Raw genomic sequence first — 14624 nt, forward strand, 5'->3', positions numbered from 1 at the left:
ATTATCTTCAGAAATAGATCTTTTCAATGCCTCGACGGTGTGTTGCTATCATCAGGGACAGAGTCAGTCAGCTAAATATTAGTTTGCACCTGGTGAACTTTTTATTTTGTTTTCCATTTAAAATGATAAACTGAAGCAAATTGAGGGCTTCTGATAACATTTCAGCCATAATTGTCGTGTTTACTAAAACTGTTGTATAAAGGTTGTAAATGCTCATTTTGGAATATTTTGAGAGCACATGTCAAATATTACTTAGCCTTGCTTTAACTATTAATAAAATCTCTTGCTTATATTTCTATTTGTGATGCTAGTCGTTAATGTAGCATACCATCACGAAAAAGGGTTAGGAATGTGAAATTCCTAGGTGATGCACTTTCTTTGAACACCAGTATATATGTGAAGATATTTTACCCAGAAAAACTAATCGGTGTAGTGGTGGATATGTTTAGTGATGAGCCTCTTAGTCCAGTGGGTACCACTCACTGCTTTACATCCTTGCCCTGTGGAAGTGGGCCAGATTGTAAGAACATGCCAAGTGTATCGCAATATCTATGGAACAGGATCAGTAATAAAAAAAAAGAAAGAAAAAGGAACAGGATCAGCAAGAGAAAAAAAAAAAAAAAAAAACCCAGTTTCAATATGGGCCATAACAGATGCTCATTCATAGATCAATAATCAGATTGCACAAGACTGATGTTGATGGTACTTAGTGACCTTTAGTATTAGTAACGGCCGCATGGTGCAAAAAAGCCTATGGCTTATGCTGCACCGGCAATTTTTAGATACCAGCAGTGCAGCACAATGAGTCACACTCATCATGCAAAGTAAGTAACACTGCTTTACAATGGCACAAGGAAATATGCATGTCCAGGCATGCATATTAATACCATAGTGCAGTGGTTTTGCAGTTGCTGTCGACATTTCAAAGACTTTTGATTGTGTTTGGCATAAAGATCTTTTAATAAGCTTCCATCTTATGGTTTGCCAACTGTTTTTTATAATTGGTTATTCAATTTTTTTTGCTTACTGCTCACTGCAGGTAATGGTAAATGGCTCTCAACTTCAATATCCACAACCAATTCCTTAAATGCTGATCTCCAGGTAATTCTCCAATGAGTTAAAGATAACTTGGTTAATTTCAGCCCTTCTAAAACTCAGTCCTGTGTTATATCTTGCAAAATGGATTGTTCTACCCATGTGCTTAACTTCAACAGACAGTTTTCTAGACAAAGACCACATATCTCTATTAGGTATTACTTTGACACAAATATTGTTTCCTCTTTGTCTGTAAAACTGGGTTTTTTCTTTCACTCTCAGCTTGTCACTCTGCAAATCCCAAATCTGCCCATGGAGTATTGTTCCCACATCTGGGGTGGTGACCCACTAACCTCTGTTCTTCTAGACTCCATTCAAAAGAGGGCAGTTAGATTAATTAATGACCTCTGTCTTACAAAGTCTCCCCACTCTCTGTCTCATAGACATTCTGTTTTTGCTGCATGCCTTTTCTATAGATACTTCAATGGGCACTGTTCTTCTGAATTGGCTTCTATGATTCTCCTTCTCTCTTCCAAACCAGTCTGAATATGTGCTGAAACCAGCCAGTATCCTTTTACTGTCCAACTTCAAATTCACAGAACCAACATTTCTTCTACCTCCTTTAATCTTTCAACTTCCATTATCTGGAACAGCCTCCTTTCACATGAGTTTCCTGAAAATTATGATCTACAGAAATTCAGTTCTGATGTTAATAAGTATCCTCTTTCATCTTCTCATACTTAAACCCACACACAATACTAAATACTATAAGTTTTAATACCTTTCGTGTTTGCGATTTCTTTTTTTAAAAAAATAATATATATATATTTTTAATTAGTTGCTTGAATTAAAGTTTTTAAATGCTTTCCTTGTGTTGTTTTTAGATGTATGGATATTGTCAGTTTTATTAAATTTTTTTAAATACCACTGCTAATCGTTATTACTTATGTTAATTTATTTTTCTCCCTTTCAGGATATTGTTCAAATTTTTGAAATAAAAAAATCCTTATTAGGTTCTTCTCAGCAGAAACCTGCTTCTATGTAATACATGAACTAAGAGTAAGTGGGCAAGCTTAAGTGAAGAAAACGTCTATGCATATGTGTATATGTGTAAAGATGCATAATCATCAGGCAGCAAGACTTCATTTAAAAGCTAGAGTATTTGTGTGGATAACATACGTGCTTGTGTACATGCACACAGTTTTTATTCAAACCATCTGTGTCCGTATTTACAGTTAACAAAAAAAAGTTGTGTTAAAATTAAATCATCATGCTAGTCTTGCTCATAATCAGAAAGGAATTGCATTAACTATATGTAGTAATTGTTCTTATACATTTAACTTAATGTCCTAATGTGGTTTATAGTGATGGTTGATGATAGCAGTGAAACAAGATTTGGTTCTTATCATGAATATAAATACATAAATAGTTATCGTATTTCCCCATTTATAAGACGCACCTTAATTTTGGGGCCCGAAATTTGAAAAAAAATGTATTACAAAGTTATTGAACTCAGGTTTTATTCATCATAAAATTCATACGACTCCCCATAACTTGAATTCAGCACTGTACGAAAATCTTTTCTGAGCCATTTCTGGGCAGGATGTGGCAAAACATTACCTAATATACCGGTAACAAGTGCGAAACAATGAGCGCAAAGACAATAAGGGCGAAAAAGCGGGAAATGCAAGTAAAAAAATCCAGTTTTTAGACCCCAAATTTTTCAAAAAAAGGTCCATTTTATACATGGGGAAATACAGTATATATTTAATATATAACTATTTATGTATCTGATATGTACACCTAATAGCAAATGATGCAAGAAAACAAACTTATGTAGAATTGGCCAAAAAAAAAAAAAGCAACACTTCCTGTGTCACCTGCCCATCCCCTGTAACAGTTTGTCTAGTTATTCCTTCAGTTTATTCAAACTACCTACTACAACACTAGATGGAAGTTTGTTCCAATAATTGACTATCTTCTGGCTGATGATAAATTTTTGCACATCTGTTCTGCAACAGTCCTTTCTCAATTTGAATTTGTCACCCCATATGCATAGCCTGAGCAAGAGGGAAATTATTATGATCACTGCTACATAGTGGCAGTGATCATAATAATTTATCATGATATTTTTAATATCCTTTATCTACATGTTTTTAATGCATGAAGGGTTGCTGCTGATAATCAGATCAAGAATACTAAAGCAGTATTCTTGATTCTCTTATTGCCTCTCTTAAAAACATTCTGATTTGCTGGCTCACTCTGTTTGCCTGTATGGATGTTTATTATACTTATCACAGTCATTTGGCCTGTAACTTACATCGTTTTCGTTTTTCTCAGTGCATATGTCACACCACACTGACTGAATATTGCACTAGCCACCTGCATTACTTTAGATTCTATGTATTTTTGAGCAAGAATAAAATTTCTGTCCCCATCCATTCTGTGCACGTTATACTCATCATATTCAAATTGCTCGTTGCCTGTCTGAATGACACTGTTTTTCTGATATCCTTTCAATAACTGCATTTTTATTACCTAAATTCATCAAAATTTTTTTACTGTATTCCTAGTATGTGTGTGCCTATTTTCGTTCTTAGTAACCTTAACACAGCCTATATTTGCTTGTCCCATCTCCCAGCAAGCCTGATGACTACAGTGAACAACTGTACAGAGAAATAGTTTGGGCAAGTAAATCAGATTGTCTTATAATGGGGGATTTTAACTTCCCAGATATTGACTGGAATTGTGGATTGGTCACTCACACACTAGCAAGGCTTTTATGGGTTTATTGGATGGTTGTTTTCTACAGCACCATGTTTGAGAGGCAGCTAGAGGGAATAATACTCTTGATCTGATTATCAGTGGTGATTCTTTATGTATTAAGAATTTGCAGATGGAGGAACCACTAGGTGACAGTGATCACAGTGAACTGATGCATTGTATTAATCACTTTCACCTCTTCCTGTGGTTGCTGTTAAACTGTTAGTCTGTGTATTCCTCCTCCCCCCCCCCAGGCTGGCAATTTTCTGACCCACTTAATACTGTCTCAGCATCATCAGCAAATATTCTTGCGCCTTTGCTATTTAAGTCTACCCAATTCTTGTAAAAGCAGTCTCTCCTGTTAAGAAGAAAATACTATGCTGAGAAAAATTTTACCACATGAGCCTGGCACATCCTTTACAGACTAAATTGATTGACAGGGCTCTTGTCATGTACACTCTCGTATCATATCTGGGCAGAATGCAGAAACTTTCAAATTTAATCCTAACTTGTGACTTTTTTCCTTAACGTTGTTGCACTTGTTAAATACATCTTCAGATTTCCTGTTAGTAGGTTGAAAACATTCAACTTTTTAAGCTGCAAACTTTTTAAATGTTTTTGTATCCAAAATAAAAAAGTTACAACTGCTACAATAGTATGTGGGCTCTCTCCATATTCAAGGTATAACAAAAAGCATATACTTACACCATTATACCATCTCTCTAATGTTGACCTGAGGAGAAAAAGAGTCCCCAAAATGTTTTTTGTTATGCGGCATCTTTGCAAATCCTTTTCACATCAACCTACAGTTTATTAAATATCTTGGAACTACCACAACAGAAATGAGGTGCTTAGGGGCATTTCAAAATAGGCTTTACATGCACTGGAATGCTTAGTGCCACCAGTGATATTATGTTTTGCCTAGTAATAACTTGTGAAAATGGTTATGTAAAAATTGGTGTCGTATCAGCATTTAAGTAAAAAAAAAAAAAAATCTCCCTTTCTGATTATATTGTTATATTTTTTAATATTACTAAGCAAATTGTTGCATTGATCCAAAAATAAAAAAATAATAATAATTTTAAATAGAAATATATGCATTATAAGCATTTTAAAGTGTATGCCTTTCTATCCACCCACCAACACTAGTGTTTCAGAATTTGATGCTTGCACTTTTGTTCTTAGTAACCCTAACACAGCCCATATTTGCTTGTCCCATTAGGTCTCCCAGCTGGCCTGATGACTACAGCGAACAACTGTACAGAGAAATAGAGTGGGCCAGTAAATCAGATTGTCTTATAATGGGGGATTTAAACTTCCCAGATATTGACTGGAGTTGTGGGTTGGTCACTTGCACACTAACAAGGCTTTTGTGAATTTATTGGATGGTTGTTTTCTACAGCTATTAGTTTTCTACTATTTATTAGTTGTTTTCTAATATAATCAGAAAGGGATATTTTTTTTTTTTTTTTTTTTACTTAAATGCTGATATGACACCAATTTTGACATAACCATTTTCACAAGTTATTACTAGGCAAAACATAATATCACTGGTGGCACTAAGCATTCCAGTGCATGTAAAGCCTATTTTGAAATGCCCCCAAGATTAAGGGGAAAACCAGAAGATACATTTGCTGTTTATTTGAACATTTCACTCTATGGTCAGTAGTTTTTGACAAGCATATTACCTATCCCTGTCTGTCTTCAAATTCTGTTTGAGAAAAGATATGAACAACTTGTTCTTCGTAAGAGAAAACCAATTCCTTTCCTGGAAATAACTGTTGTTTATGTGCATTCTTCATATTTTTACATCACTACAATGATATAATATAATATGACTTCCTTTTCATTATTATAATGATATAATATAATAATATGACTTCCTTTTTGAAGTGTCCGTTATATTGGTATAGCACAGAATTGTCCTCTGCAATATTGGCTCAAGACTTAATTTTCATTGGGTAGCTGCCTGAGCAGGTATGGACAAAGCAGTTTTATTTGCAGCCTTATCCAGTGCTCTGATTCATTTCATAGGGGTTCAGTGGGGTTGAGGCTTGTGTTCCAAGCCAAAAGTATTGATGACCTTTGTGAGTAAATGTACTGTTGAGTTCACCAGAAATTTTCCTCGATATCTTCCCATCCCATTTCAGCCTTGATTAGTATCAGTCACATCAGGAACAAAAACCTCTGGAGAAAATGAGAGTACACTGTCCAGTCAAAATATTATTACCACTCCAAGAGCTAGGGACAGCTTCGAGAAAGTGTTTAGAAACTACAAATCTTATGAGCTGTTTGTGGAGTTGCTGTAGTTAAAATGTTCCAAGTAGATGGATAGTGGACAGAGCAACAGTTACCAGGCCAAATAAAATGCACCCACACCTCATTGATTATCATAGTGAATAATCATCGATGAGGACTTTCACACCTTGAGCCATTAGACAGAATAGTGAAATGGCTGACCATGGACTTTAGCCAGGGGAGTGAACTGTGGTGTTTCCAAGACCCTCCTCTGTATGGGGCCTTGAAGTAGGCACTCAGTCAAGCTACACGTGATTATGACCACCCATTGCCAACGACGCCTAAAGTTTGTATCTGGATGGCATCATTGGATCATTGATGACTGGAAAAGTCGCCTTTTGCAATAAATAATGTTTCCTGCTATGCCGCGTGGATGATAGATGGAGTGTACGGCAGCAAACTGTGGAGAGAAATCACTCCAATGTCATGGTCCAACAAAAACTAGTAGGTGCAACAGATGTGTTCCTGTGAATCTCTTGGAGCCCTCATACCCCTAGATTACATTCTGATTGCTAAAATATACCTGATCATTCACAATGGATAGGTAGATTTTAGCAGTCAGAATGTAATACTGGTAATGTGGCAGGGCACCTTTGTGGTGACTCCCTGAATGAAACAGGTGTGTTCCAGCAAGGTAATGTGCCCTGCCACATTGCCAGTATTGCTAAAGAATGGTTTCCCAAATATGAAAGCATCTTGCAGATGCTACCTTGACTGCCAAATATGCCAGATATGAATCCCATAGAACATCTGTGGGATTATGTGGAACTGGTTTGGATCCTCCACCACTGACTATTGCAGATCTACAAGACAGTCCTAGTGACATGGTACAAGATAACTCGTGAAATGTTAAGAGGCTTTATAGAGATCCATGCCTTGCTGTGTGGTTGTAATACTGGCAGTAAGAGGAGGACATAACTGCTAGTAGATAGGTTGTCATAAAGTTTTGATTGAACAATATTACATTTTTTTTTTGTTTGGATATGTAAGTGTACTGACTAGTGAGGTGCAAAAATAGGCCAAAGATATTAGAGATTTTTTTAGTGTCTTTCCAGTTTAGTCTGACTGTAATTGGTAGCAAAAAAACTTGACCCTGCCAAGTGGCACTTTTAGTCATCAGATTAGTAACATTAAATTCAATGCCATTATTCTGCAGAATTCACAATGACTGTATATGCTTTCTCATGCCAGATTCAAGAGAATCTATTGTTTTATACACTCTTTTAGTCTTCTCCATTGCTGAGATTTATCTCAGGTATTAATTGTTATTGTCAAAAGCTCACATTATCAATTTTTTCTTGCAAACATGTAAATTCGAACAAAGCATATAAATGAAAATGTTAAATTGCTCTTCTGTACCTCTAATTAGTAACGGAAAAAATAATTAAGTCACTCCAGCCATGGTAGAATTAATACTGCCACATTAATCAATGATTAAACAGAGTGTGCCAATTGTGTCTTTCAGTGTTACAGAGCTAATAACCCAGGATGCCATTTACATGAGATAGTAATGACTATCAGCTAATAGCAATTCACATGAATTTCTTTGTCATGCCGAAGATATTAGCAGTAGTAGATTGATACGATGCAAGAAAGCAAGCTTATGCAGCATCAGCCAAAAAACCCTCCCATTTCACACCTCCATTCGTTCTAAACGCCTGTCCAGCTCAACCTTAAATTTATTTAGGCTATTCCACCAATCCAATATCTGCTTGCTAACGTTAAATTTCCTCACTTCTATTCTACAACTGTCTTTCCTCAGTTTGAAACTGTGCCCCCTCAAGTTCTTAATCTGAGCAAGAGGAAGAATCGCATCAGCATTGAGCATGCTCAACCAATTCAAGGCCTTATACACCTCAATCAGATCACCTCACTGGTGCCTAATCTCCAGACACTGCAATTTGCAGAACTTAAGCCTTCCATGGTAAGAGCACCTCTTTGTTACCCTCACTAATCTTGTTGCCCTCCTTTGTACTCGTTCTAGAAACTCTACATCCTTTCTAGAATGAGGCCTCCAAACCTGTACACAATACTCTAGGTGTGACCTGACCATTGCCTTGTATGCCGACCGGGCTAGCCGGGTAGGTAAAGTGCCTGCCTGGCAACCCAAAGGTCGCGGGTTCGATTCCCGCCTCGGGCTGGATATCACGATGGTGCCGAACCAACCGGTTGGTTGGATATCCCGGCCACGATACACGAAGGAAGCAAGAAAAAACTGGTTCCTTCGTGTATTGATCACATCATACGAAATAAAAAAAAAATTGCCTTGTATAATGGGATAATCATCTCCATCCCTGCTAGCAAAATTTCTATATATCATTGACAAGACTCCATGACCTACCCTGGAAAACCCATCTGCTCTGCTCAGCGAACAGAGCGTACATTTCTCTTTGGTTATTGCTACCCATATGCAGTACTTTGCATTTGTCAATGTTAAATTTCAGTTGCCACTTCTCAGCCCATTTGCACAACTTATCTAGATCCAGTTGGAGTAGCATACTGTCTTTACTGTTGTAAACAACCCTGCCAACCTTTATATCATCTGCAAACTTGGACATTAAACCTGATATACCTTCATCAGTATCATTGATAAATATATAAAACAACATTGGGCCCAACACCGAACCTTGGGGAACTCCACTAATAACATTTATCCACGAAGAGCAGTGTCCGTTGATTACCACTCTCTGTTGTCTCCCACTCAACCATCCCTTTATCCATTGTAAGAATTTACCCTTAATGCCATATCTCTCCAATTTGTACAACAGTCTTCCATGTGCAACAGTATCAAAAGCTTTCCTGAAGTACTGTATATGTTATCAAAATTATTTTTGGCACTCAGTTCCTTTTGTGACCACATCATAGTATCCAATCAAATTTTTCACACAAGACTTCCCTTTAACAAACACATGCTGTGTCTTAACTATTACTGCAGTCTTCTCTAGATAATACTGCAATGCTTCTTTAACCAGTGATTCCATTATTTTCCCCGGAACACAAGTTGCAGCCCGTCTGCACTGCTCAGAGAATTTCATATCTGCCTGCACAATTACCCCCAGGTCCTTTTAATTCTCTACCACTGTCAGTGTAGTACCACAGAGTTGATAAGTTGCTCTGGGGTTGCTGTTTCCCATATGTAGTACTTTACATTTGTCAATGTTAAACTTCATTTGCCACCTCTCAGCCCATCTGCTCAACCTTTCCAGATCCTGTTGCAGCAGCATAGCATCAGTAGCATCCTTAACAACCCTGCCAACCTTTGTATTGTCTGCAAACTTGGATATTAAGCTTGATATACCATCATCAATATTATTTATAAATACAGAAAACAACAATGGACCCAACACTGAACCCTGAGGGACTCCACTAATAACATTCGGCACCTCCATAGCCAGGTGGAAAGGAGCAGCAGTGCGTAGCACATGCTTCTTGATTAGACCGGGGTTCGAGCCCATCACCACCAAATACGGATGATGCGGAAAGGTCAGGGAATGACCACCGCATATCCTGGAGTAATATGGCCTTAGTTAATAATGCTCCTAAAAACCAAATAACAACAACTAATAACATTAGTCCACGATGAGCAGCGTCCATTAATTACCACTCTCTGTCTTCTGCCACTCAACCATCCTTTTATCCATAGCAACAATTTGCCACCAATGCCACACTGCTCCAATTTGTGCAGCAGTCTTTTCCATGTGCAACAGTATCAAAACCTTTCTAAGATCCAAATATATGATATCAAAGTTATTCCTGCATCCAATTCTTTTGTGACTACATCATAGTATCCAATCAAATTGGTCAGGCAAGACCTTCCCTTAACAAAACCATGCTGTGTCTGAGCTATAACTGAAATCTTGTCAAGATGATCCTGCAGTGCTTCTTTAACCAGTGCTTCCATTAATTTTCCTGGAACAGAAGTTAAACTCACAGATCTATAATTACTTGTGTCAGCCTTTGATCCTCCTTTGTGAATTGGGGTTACATTTGCACATCTCCAGTCCATGGGTACTTCCCCTGAGTCCAAGGAAGCTCTCATAATTATGGCTAACGGATTGCTTACTTCTTTTGCTACCTCCTTTAATATGACTGGATAGATCCCATCCACCCCAGGTGCTTTCTTTTATTTATCTTCAACAATTTCTCCTCCACTTTACTCTTAATTATTACAAGATCATCTAGCTCACTGCCAGTGTTTACTTCATCTATGGCATTCCCCTTCTTGAATAACTCTTCATGTGTGAATGTAGATGCAAAATATTGATTTAGTTTGTTAGCTACCTGAGCAGAATCATGAACGGTTGAACCATTGATATCAAGTGGACCAATCTGATTCATCCCCTCCTTCTAGAATTTACATAAGTAAAGAAATCCTTGCTGTTTTTCTTTGCATCCCTTGCCAAAAATTTCTCATAATCGGCCTTCGCCTGCCTAACCTCCTTTGTAACTTGGTTACAGATCAATTTATATCTAACATAGGAAACTGTGTCACATGTTAATTTATATGTATCCCATGCATTTTTCTTCTCTGCCATATGTCTCATTAGTTCATCTGACATCCATTTAGGCTTAAACCTTGAACAATATTTCTTAGTTGGTATGTAAAGCCTAGTAGCTTCCAAGATAAGTTCTTTGAATGCTTCCCATTTTGAATTTGCTGTTGGTAACATCATCAGTTGGTCCCACTGTATAGAATTTAAATACTGTCTCAGACCATCATAGTCGCCTTTACGAAAGCAATAACCCTTCCCTTTACCCCTGATGGTAGTTGCCTCCTTGAGTAAATCCCACTTCAGCACACTATGATCACTGCCACCTAGTGGTTCCTATATCTGCAGATTCTTAATGCATGAAGAATCACTACTGATAATCAAATCAAGTGTATTGCTCCCTCTAGTTGCCTTCCGAACATGCTGATGTAGAAAACAATCATCCAATAAATCCACAAAAGCCTTGCTAGTGTATGAGTGACCAACCCACAAATTCCAGTCAATATCTGGGAAATTAAAATCCCCCATTATAAGACTCTCTGATTTACTGGCCCACTCTATTTCCCTGTACAGTTGCTTATTATACACATCAGAGTCATTAGGCCTATAGCACACTCCTACTCTCAATTTTGATCTCCCAATGCTTACGTCACACCAAACTGACGCGACTGCACTGTCCAGCAATGTCGACTGGCTTCACTTCCTTGGATTTTATGTATTTCTTAACTAATAGCATAACCCCCCTCCTCCCTGTCTATCCTTTCTGTAGATGTTGTACTCCCCAAATTCCAGTTCTGCATTACTTATATCTGTGTGACACCACATCTCTGATATCCCAACAATATCTGCCTTTGATGCTTTGAGCAATACCTCATATTCATCAAATTTATTTCCCAACCTCCTAGCATTGGTGTACATGCAAGTATACATGCACCTGTTCTTTTTCTTAGCTACCCTAACACAACCCATGCATTTACTTGTACCCCAATGACTCCCAGCACTCTCTGAAATATCCTGCATCTTATTTTCCAGGCTGCGGCTCATTCCAATAGAAGCAGTGCAAGAATCACTTTCACCTCTGCCAGTGGCTACTGTTAATCTATTAGTGCTTGTATCCCCCCCCCAGTCTAGCAGTTTTCCAACCCACCTAACACTGCCTCGATAGCAGCAGCAAACATTCTTGCACCCTTTCTATTTAAGTGTATCCCATCCCTGTAGAAGCAGTCCCTCCTGTGAACAAATACAGACCAGGCTGAAAAAAATTCTACCCCTTTGAGCCTTGCACAATCTTTCCAGGGCCTAATTGATCGACAGGGCTCTCATCATATACTCCCTCCTATCGTGTCTGGGCAGAATTGCCGACACTTTCAAATTCAACCCTAATTCACAGCTTTTTTTGAACGGTGATCTGTACTTGTTAAGTAATTCCAATATGACATTAAAAGTTTCTGTTCTTTTGTATTTCAAAAATGTTACACCTGAGGTCAATTATATCCAAATATCAAAAAAAAATGGGTGTGAAAAAAATTGGAAAAACATCTTAATGGAATTTTGTTTTATAATTTTAAGGCAATAAAGAGGGCGTATTGCATTATTATCATGAAACAGAAAATAAAACAGTAAGATATTTATTTTCATGCGACAGTATGATTTATTTAGGATTTTGTGGGAGGTATTGACAACAATTTGAGATATCGAAATTATTTCAGTATTTTATATTACATTTTATTGAATGCTTTCTTTGTTATATACTACAATGTAAATTATCAGAAAGTTTCTGATTTAAATTTTGATGGAAATTCACGTTAGGGTGTACAGCAAACATTTTAAAATAAACTAGAGAAACTGTGGAACTTTACTTTTCTTGCAAATACTAAGTCCTGTGTTTTTTTTTACCACATTTGCAATCTTTTAAATTTTTATGTCAAAATGTGATTGTTATTAATTAGATCATTTCGAAATGTTGCAAACCAGATTCCAGTGTTCTTTCTAAATTGTTGTATAAAACAGAATAATTTAAATAAATTATGTGAACAGTTCCTGAGATAAATGAAGTAATTAAGGTCGGTTATCATCTTTAAAAGACATTGATCATAAACTTAAGTAATGAAAATCTCAGTAGCTTTTAAATACGCCATTAGCAATAAACAAACATCTGTATTACCTGTCCATCCTGTCTAATAATTTGCCTAATTCTTCCTTGTTAATCACTTTAATTTATTAAACTGCCCACTTCTACAATGCTAGATGGTAGTATATTTCATCAACTAACCTCTGGCTGATAGCAAATTTCCACATCTAACCTTCAATCATTCTTCCTTGATTTAAATTTGTGCCTCTTTGTGAATGTTTGCCTGAGCTAGAAGATTTGGTGTGAAAAAAATAGTGTTTGGTGTGACCATTGCCGTATACAAAGGGATAATCACCTCCAACCACTGCTAGCAAAATTCCTGTATATCATTGACAAGACACCATGAGCTACCCTTGCAGCCTTTTTGAACTGCACAGAAAACTTCATATCTGACTGCACTACCCCCATATTCTTTTCATTCTCCACTAATCTGGGGTTGCTGCTACCCATATGCTATATTTTGCATTTGTCAATGTTAAACTTCAGTTTCCACTTGTCAGCCCATCTGCCCAACTTTTCCAGATCTTGCTGCAGTAGTGTACTGTCATTAACAAACCTGCCAACCTTTGTATCATCTGCGAACTTTGACATTAAGCCTGACATACCTTCATCAGTATCATTGATAAATATATAAAACAACAGTGGGCTCAACACTGAACTGTGGGTGACTCCAGTAATAACATTAGCCATGAAGAGCATTGTCCATCGATTACCACTCTGTCTTCTACTCAACCATCCTTTTATCCATTGTAGCAAATGCCATAATGCTCCAATTTGTACAGTAGTCTACCATGTGAAACCGTATTAAAAGCTTTCCTAAAATCCAAGTACAGTTGATTCAGTTATTTGGGACACATCGGAACTAGTGCATTTTGCCCCAATTATGCGAAGTTTCACGTAAATAGTTAAAAATAGAATGGACCCCAGCTTTACGATTCACTTTCTGTACAATCAAATCATGTTACAATGGACTCACCATGGTAAAGTAGCGTTCACTTTACAATATGTAGTAAGTGCCGGTCATTGTGATCATGTTTGTGAATTGAATTTTATTTCTATTAAACAGCAATTCTAATTACCAAAAATTATCCACAAGCTATAAAAGTAAAGATATATCAAGCACAAATTTACACACTATTACCTTACCAATTAAAAAATTAAATGATACATGGAAATTGAAAGAATATTTTCCACGGGTTAGCAAAATAAAAATAAATTTATGCTTACATGCATAGCTTAATTAACTAGTTGATATTTCTGTTCACTGACATTTGTGTGGGGGGGGGGGGTTAAAATTTAAAACAGTAAAAAAGATAAATCAATAACAAAGAACACGGCACACAAATCGCAAGTAACACAATACAAGTGAGAACAGAGTAACAAGTTACGAAGCTTGAAAAATAGGAATGAATAGAAGAGTGAAAATTTGTTTTTTATATGATTGAAGATTTCATGGAAGGGGAAACACATTTCACCATAACATGAAAACCCACAGAATTTCAGCAATCGGTATTATTGCAAATTCAGTAAGGTCAAGTCTGCTTTCCATTTATAATAGATTGCACTAACAGAAAAGCCCAATAAACGGCCCTGCTAATGGTTTTTGTTGTTTTATGGTTGTGACCTCCAGAAATCCGACCGAACCACGTGGTATGGTCGGAGACAATTGTAGGATAATCTCTAGTGCTGCAGTCTCCTGCCCCGATTAAACAGCATGTTGTCCTAATTAAGTGAAGTAAACCCTAGCTATTTTCTCGATTGGGTTCTATTCTTTAAGATTTGTCCCAATTAACCGGTGGCCCAATAACTGAAATCCACTGCATATATCAAAATTATTTTTTGCATCCAGTTCCTTTGTGACCACGTGGTATGCACCATGCAACCAAATTGACCAGACAAAACTTCCC

The 14624-nt window shown here is 37.0% G+C and overlaps 1 protein-coding gene across 1 annotated transcript in view; it reads left to right on the plus strand.

The window, feature by feature from the left end:
• Positions 1–2698, plus strand: part of Nse4 (SMC5-SMC6 complex kleisin component Non-SMC element 1) — a 166939-nt gene extending 164241 nt beyond the window's left edge. Inside the window, exon 10 of the mRNA XM_090373402.1 lies at positions 2009–2698. Within this exon, the coding sequence (XP_090229528.1) occupies positions 2009–2080 (72 nt within the window). The 3' untranslated portion in view covers positions 2081–2698. The remainder of the gene's footprint in view (positions 1–2008) is intronic.
• Positions 2699–14624: the final 11926 nt, after the last annotated feature.

This window comes from Mastigoproctus giganteus, chromosome 5, assembly GCF_048544385.1.
Source record: "Mastigoproctus giganteus isolate SK-2022 chromosome 5, ASM4854438v1, whole genome shotgun sequence".
Taxonomy (NCBI): domain Eukaryota; kingdom Metazoa; phylum Arthropoda; class Arachnida; order Uropygi; family Thelyphonidae; genus Mastigoproctus; species Mastigoproctus giganteus.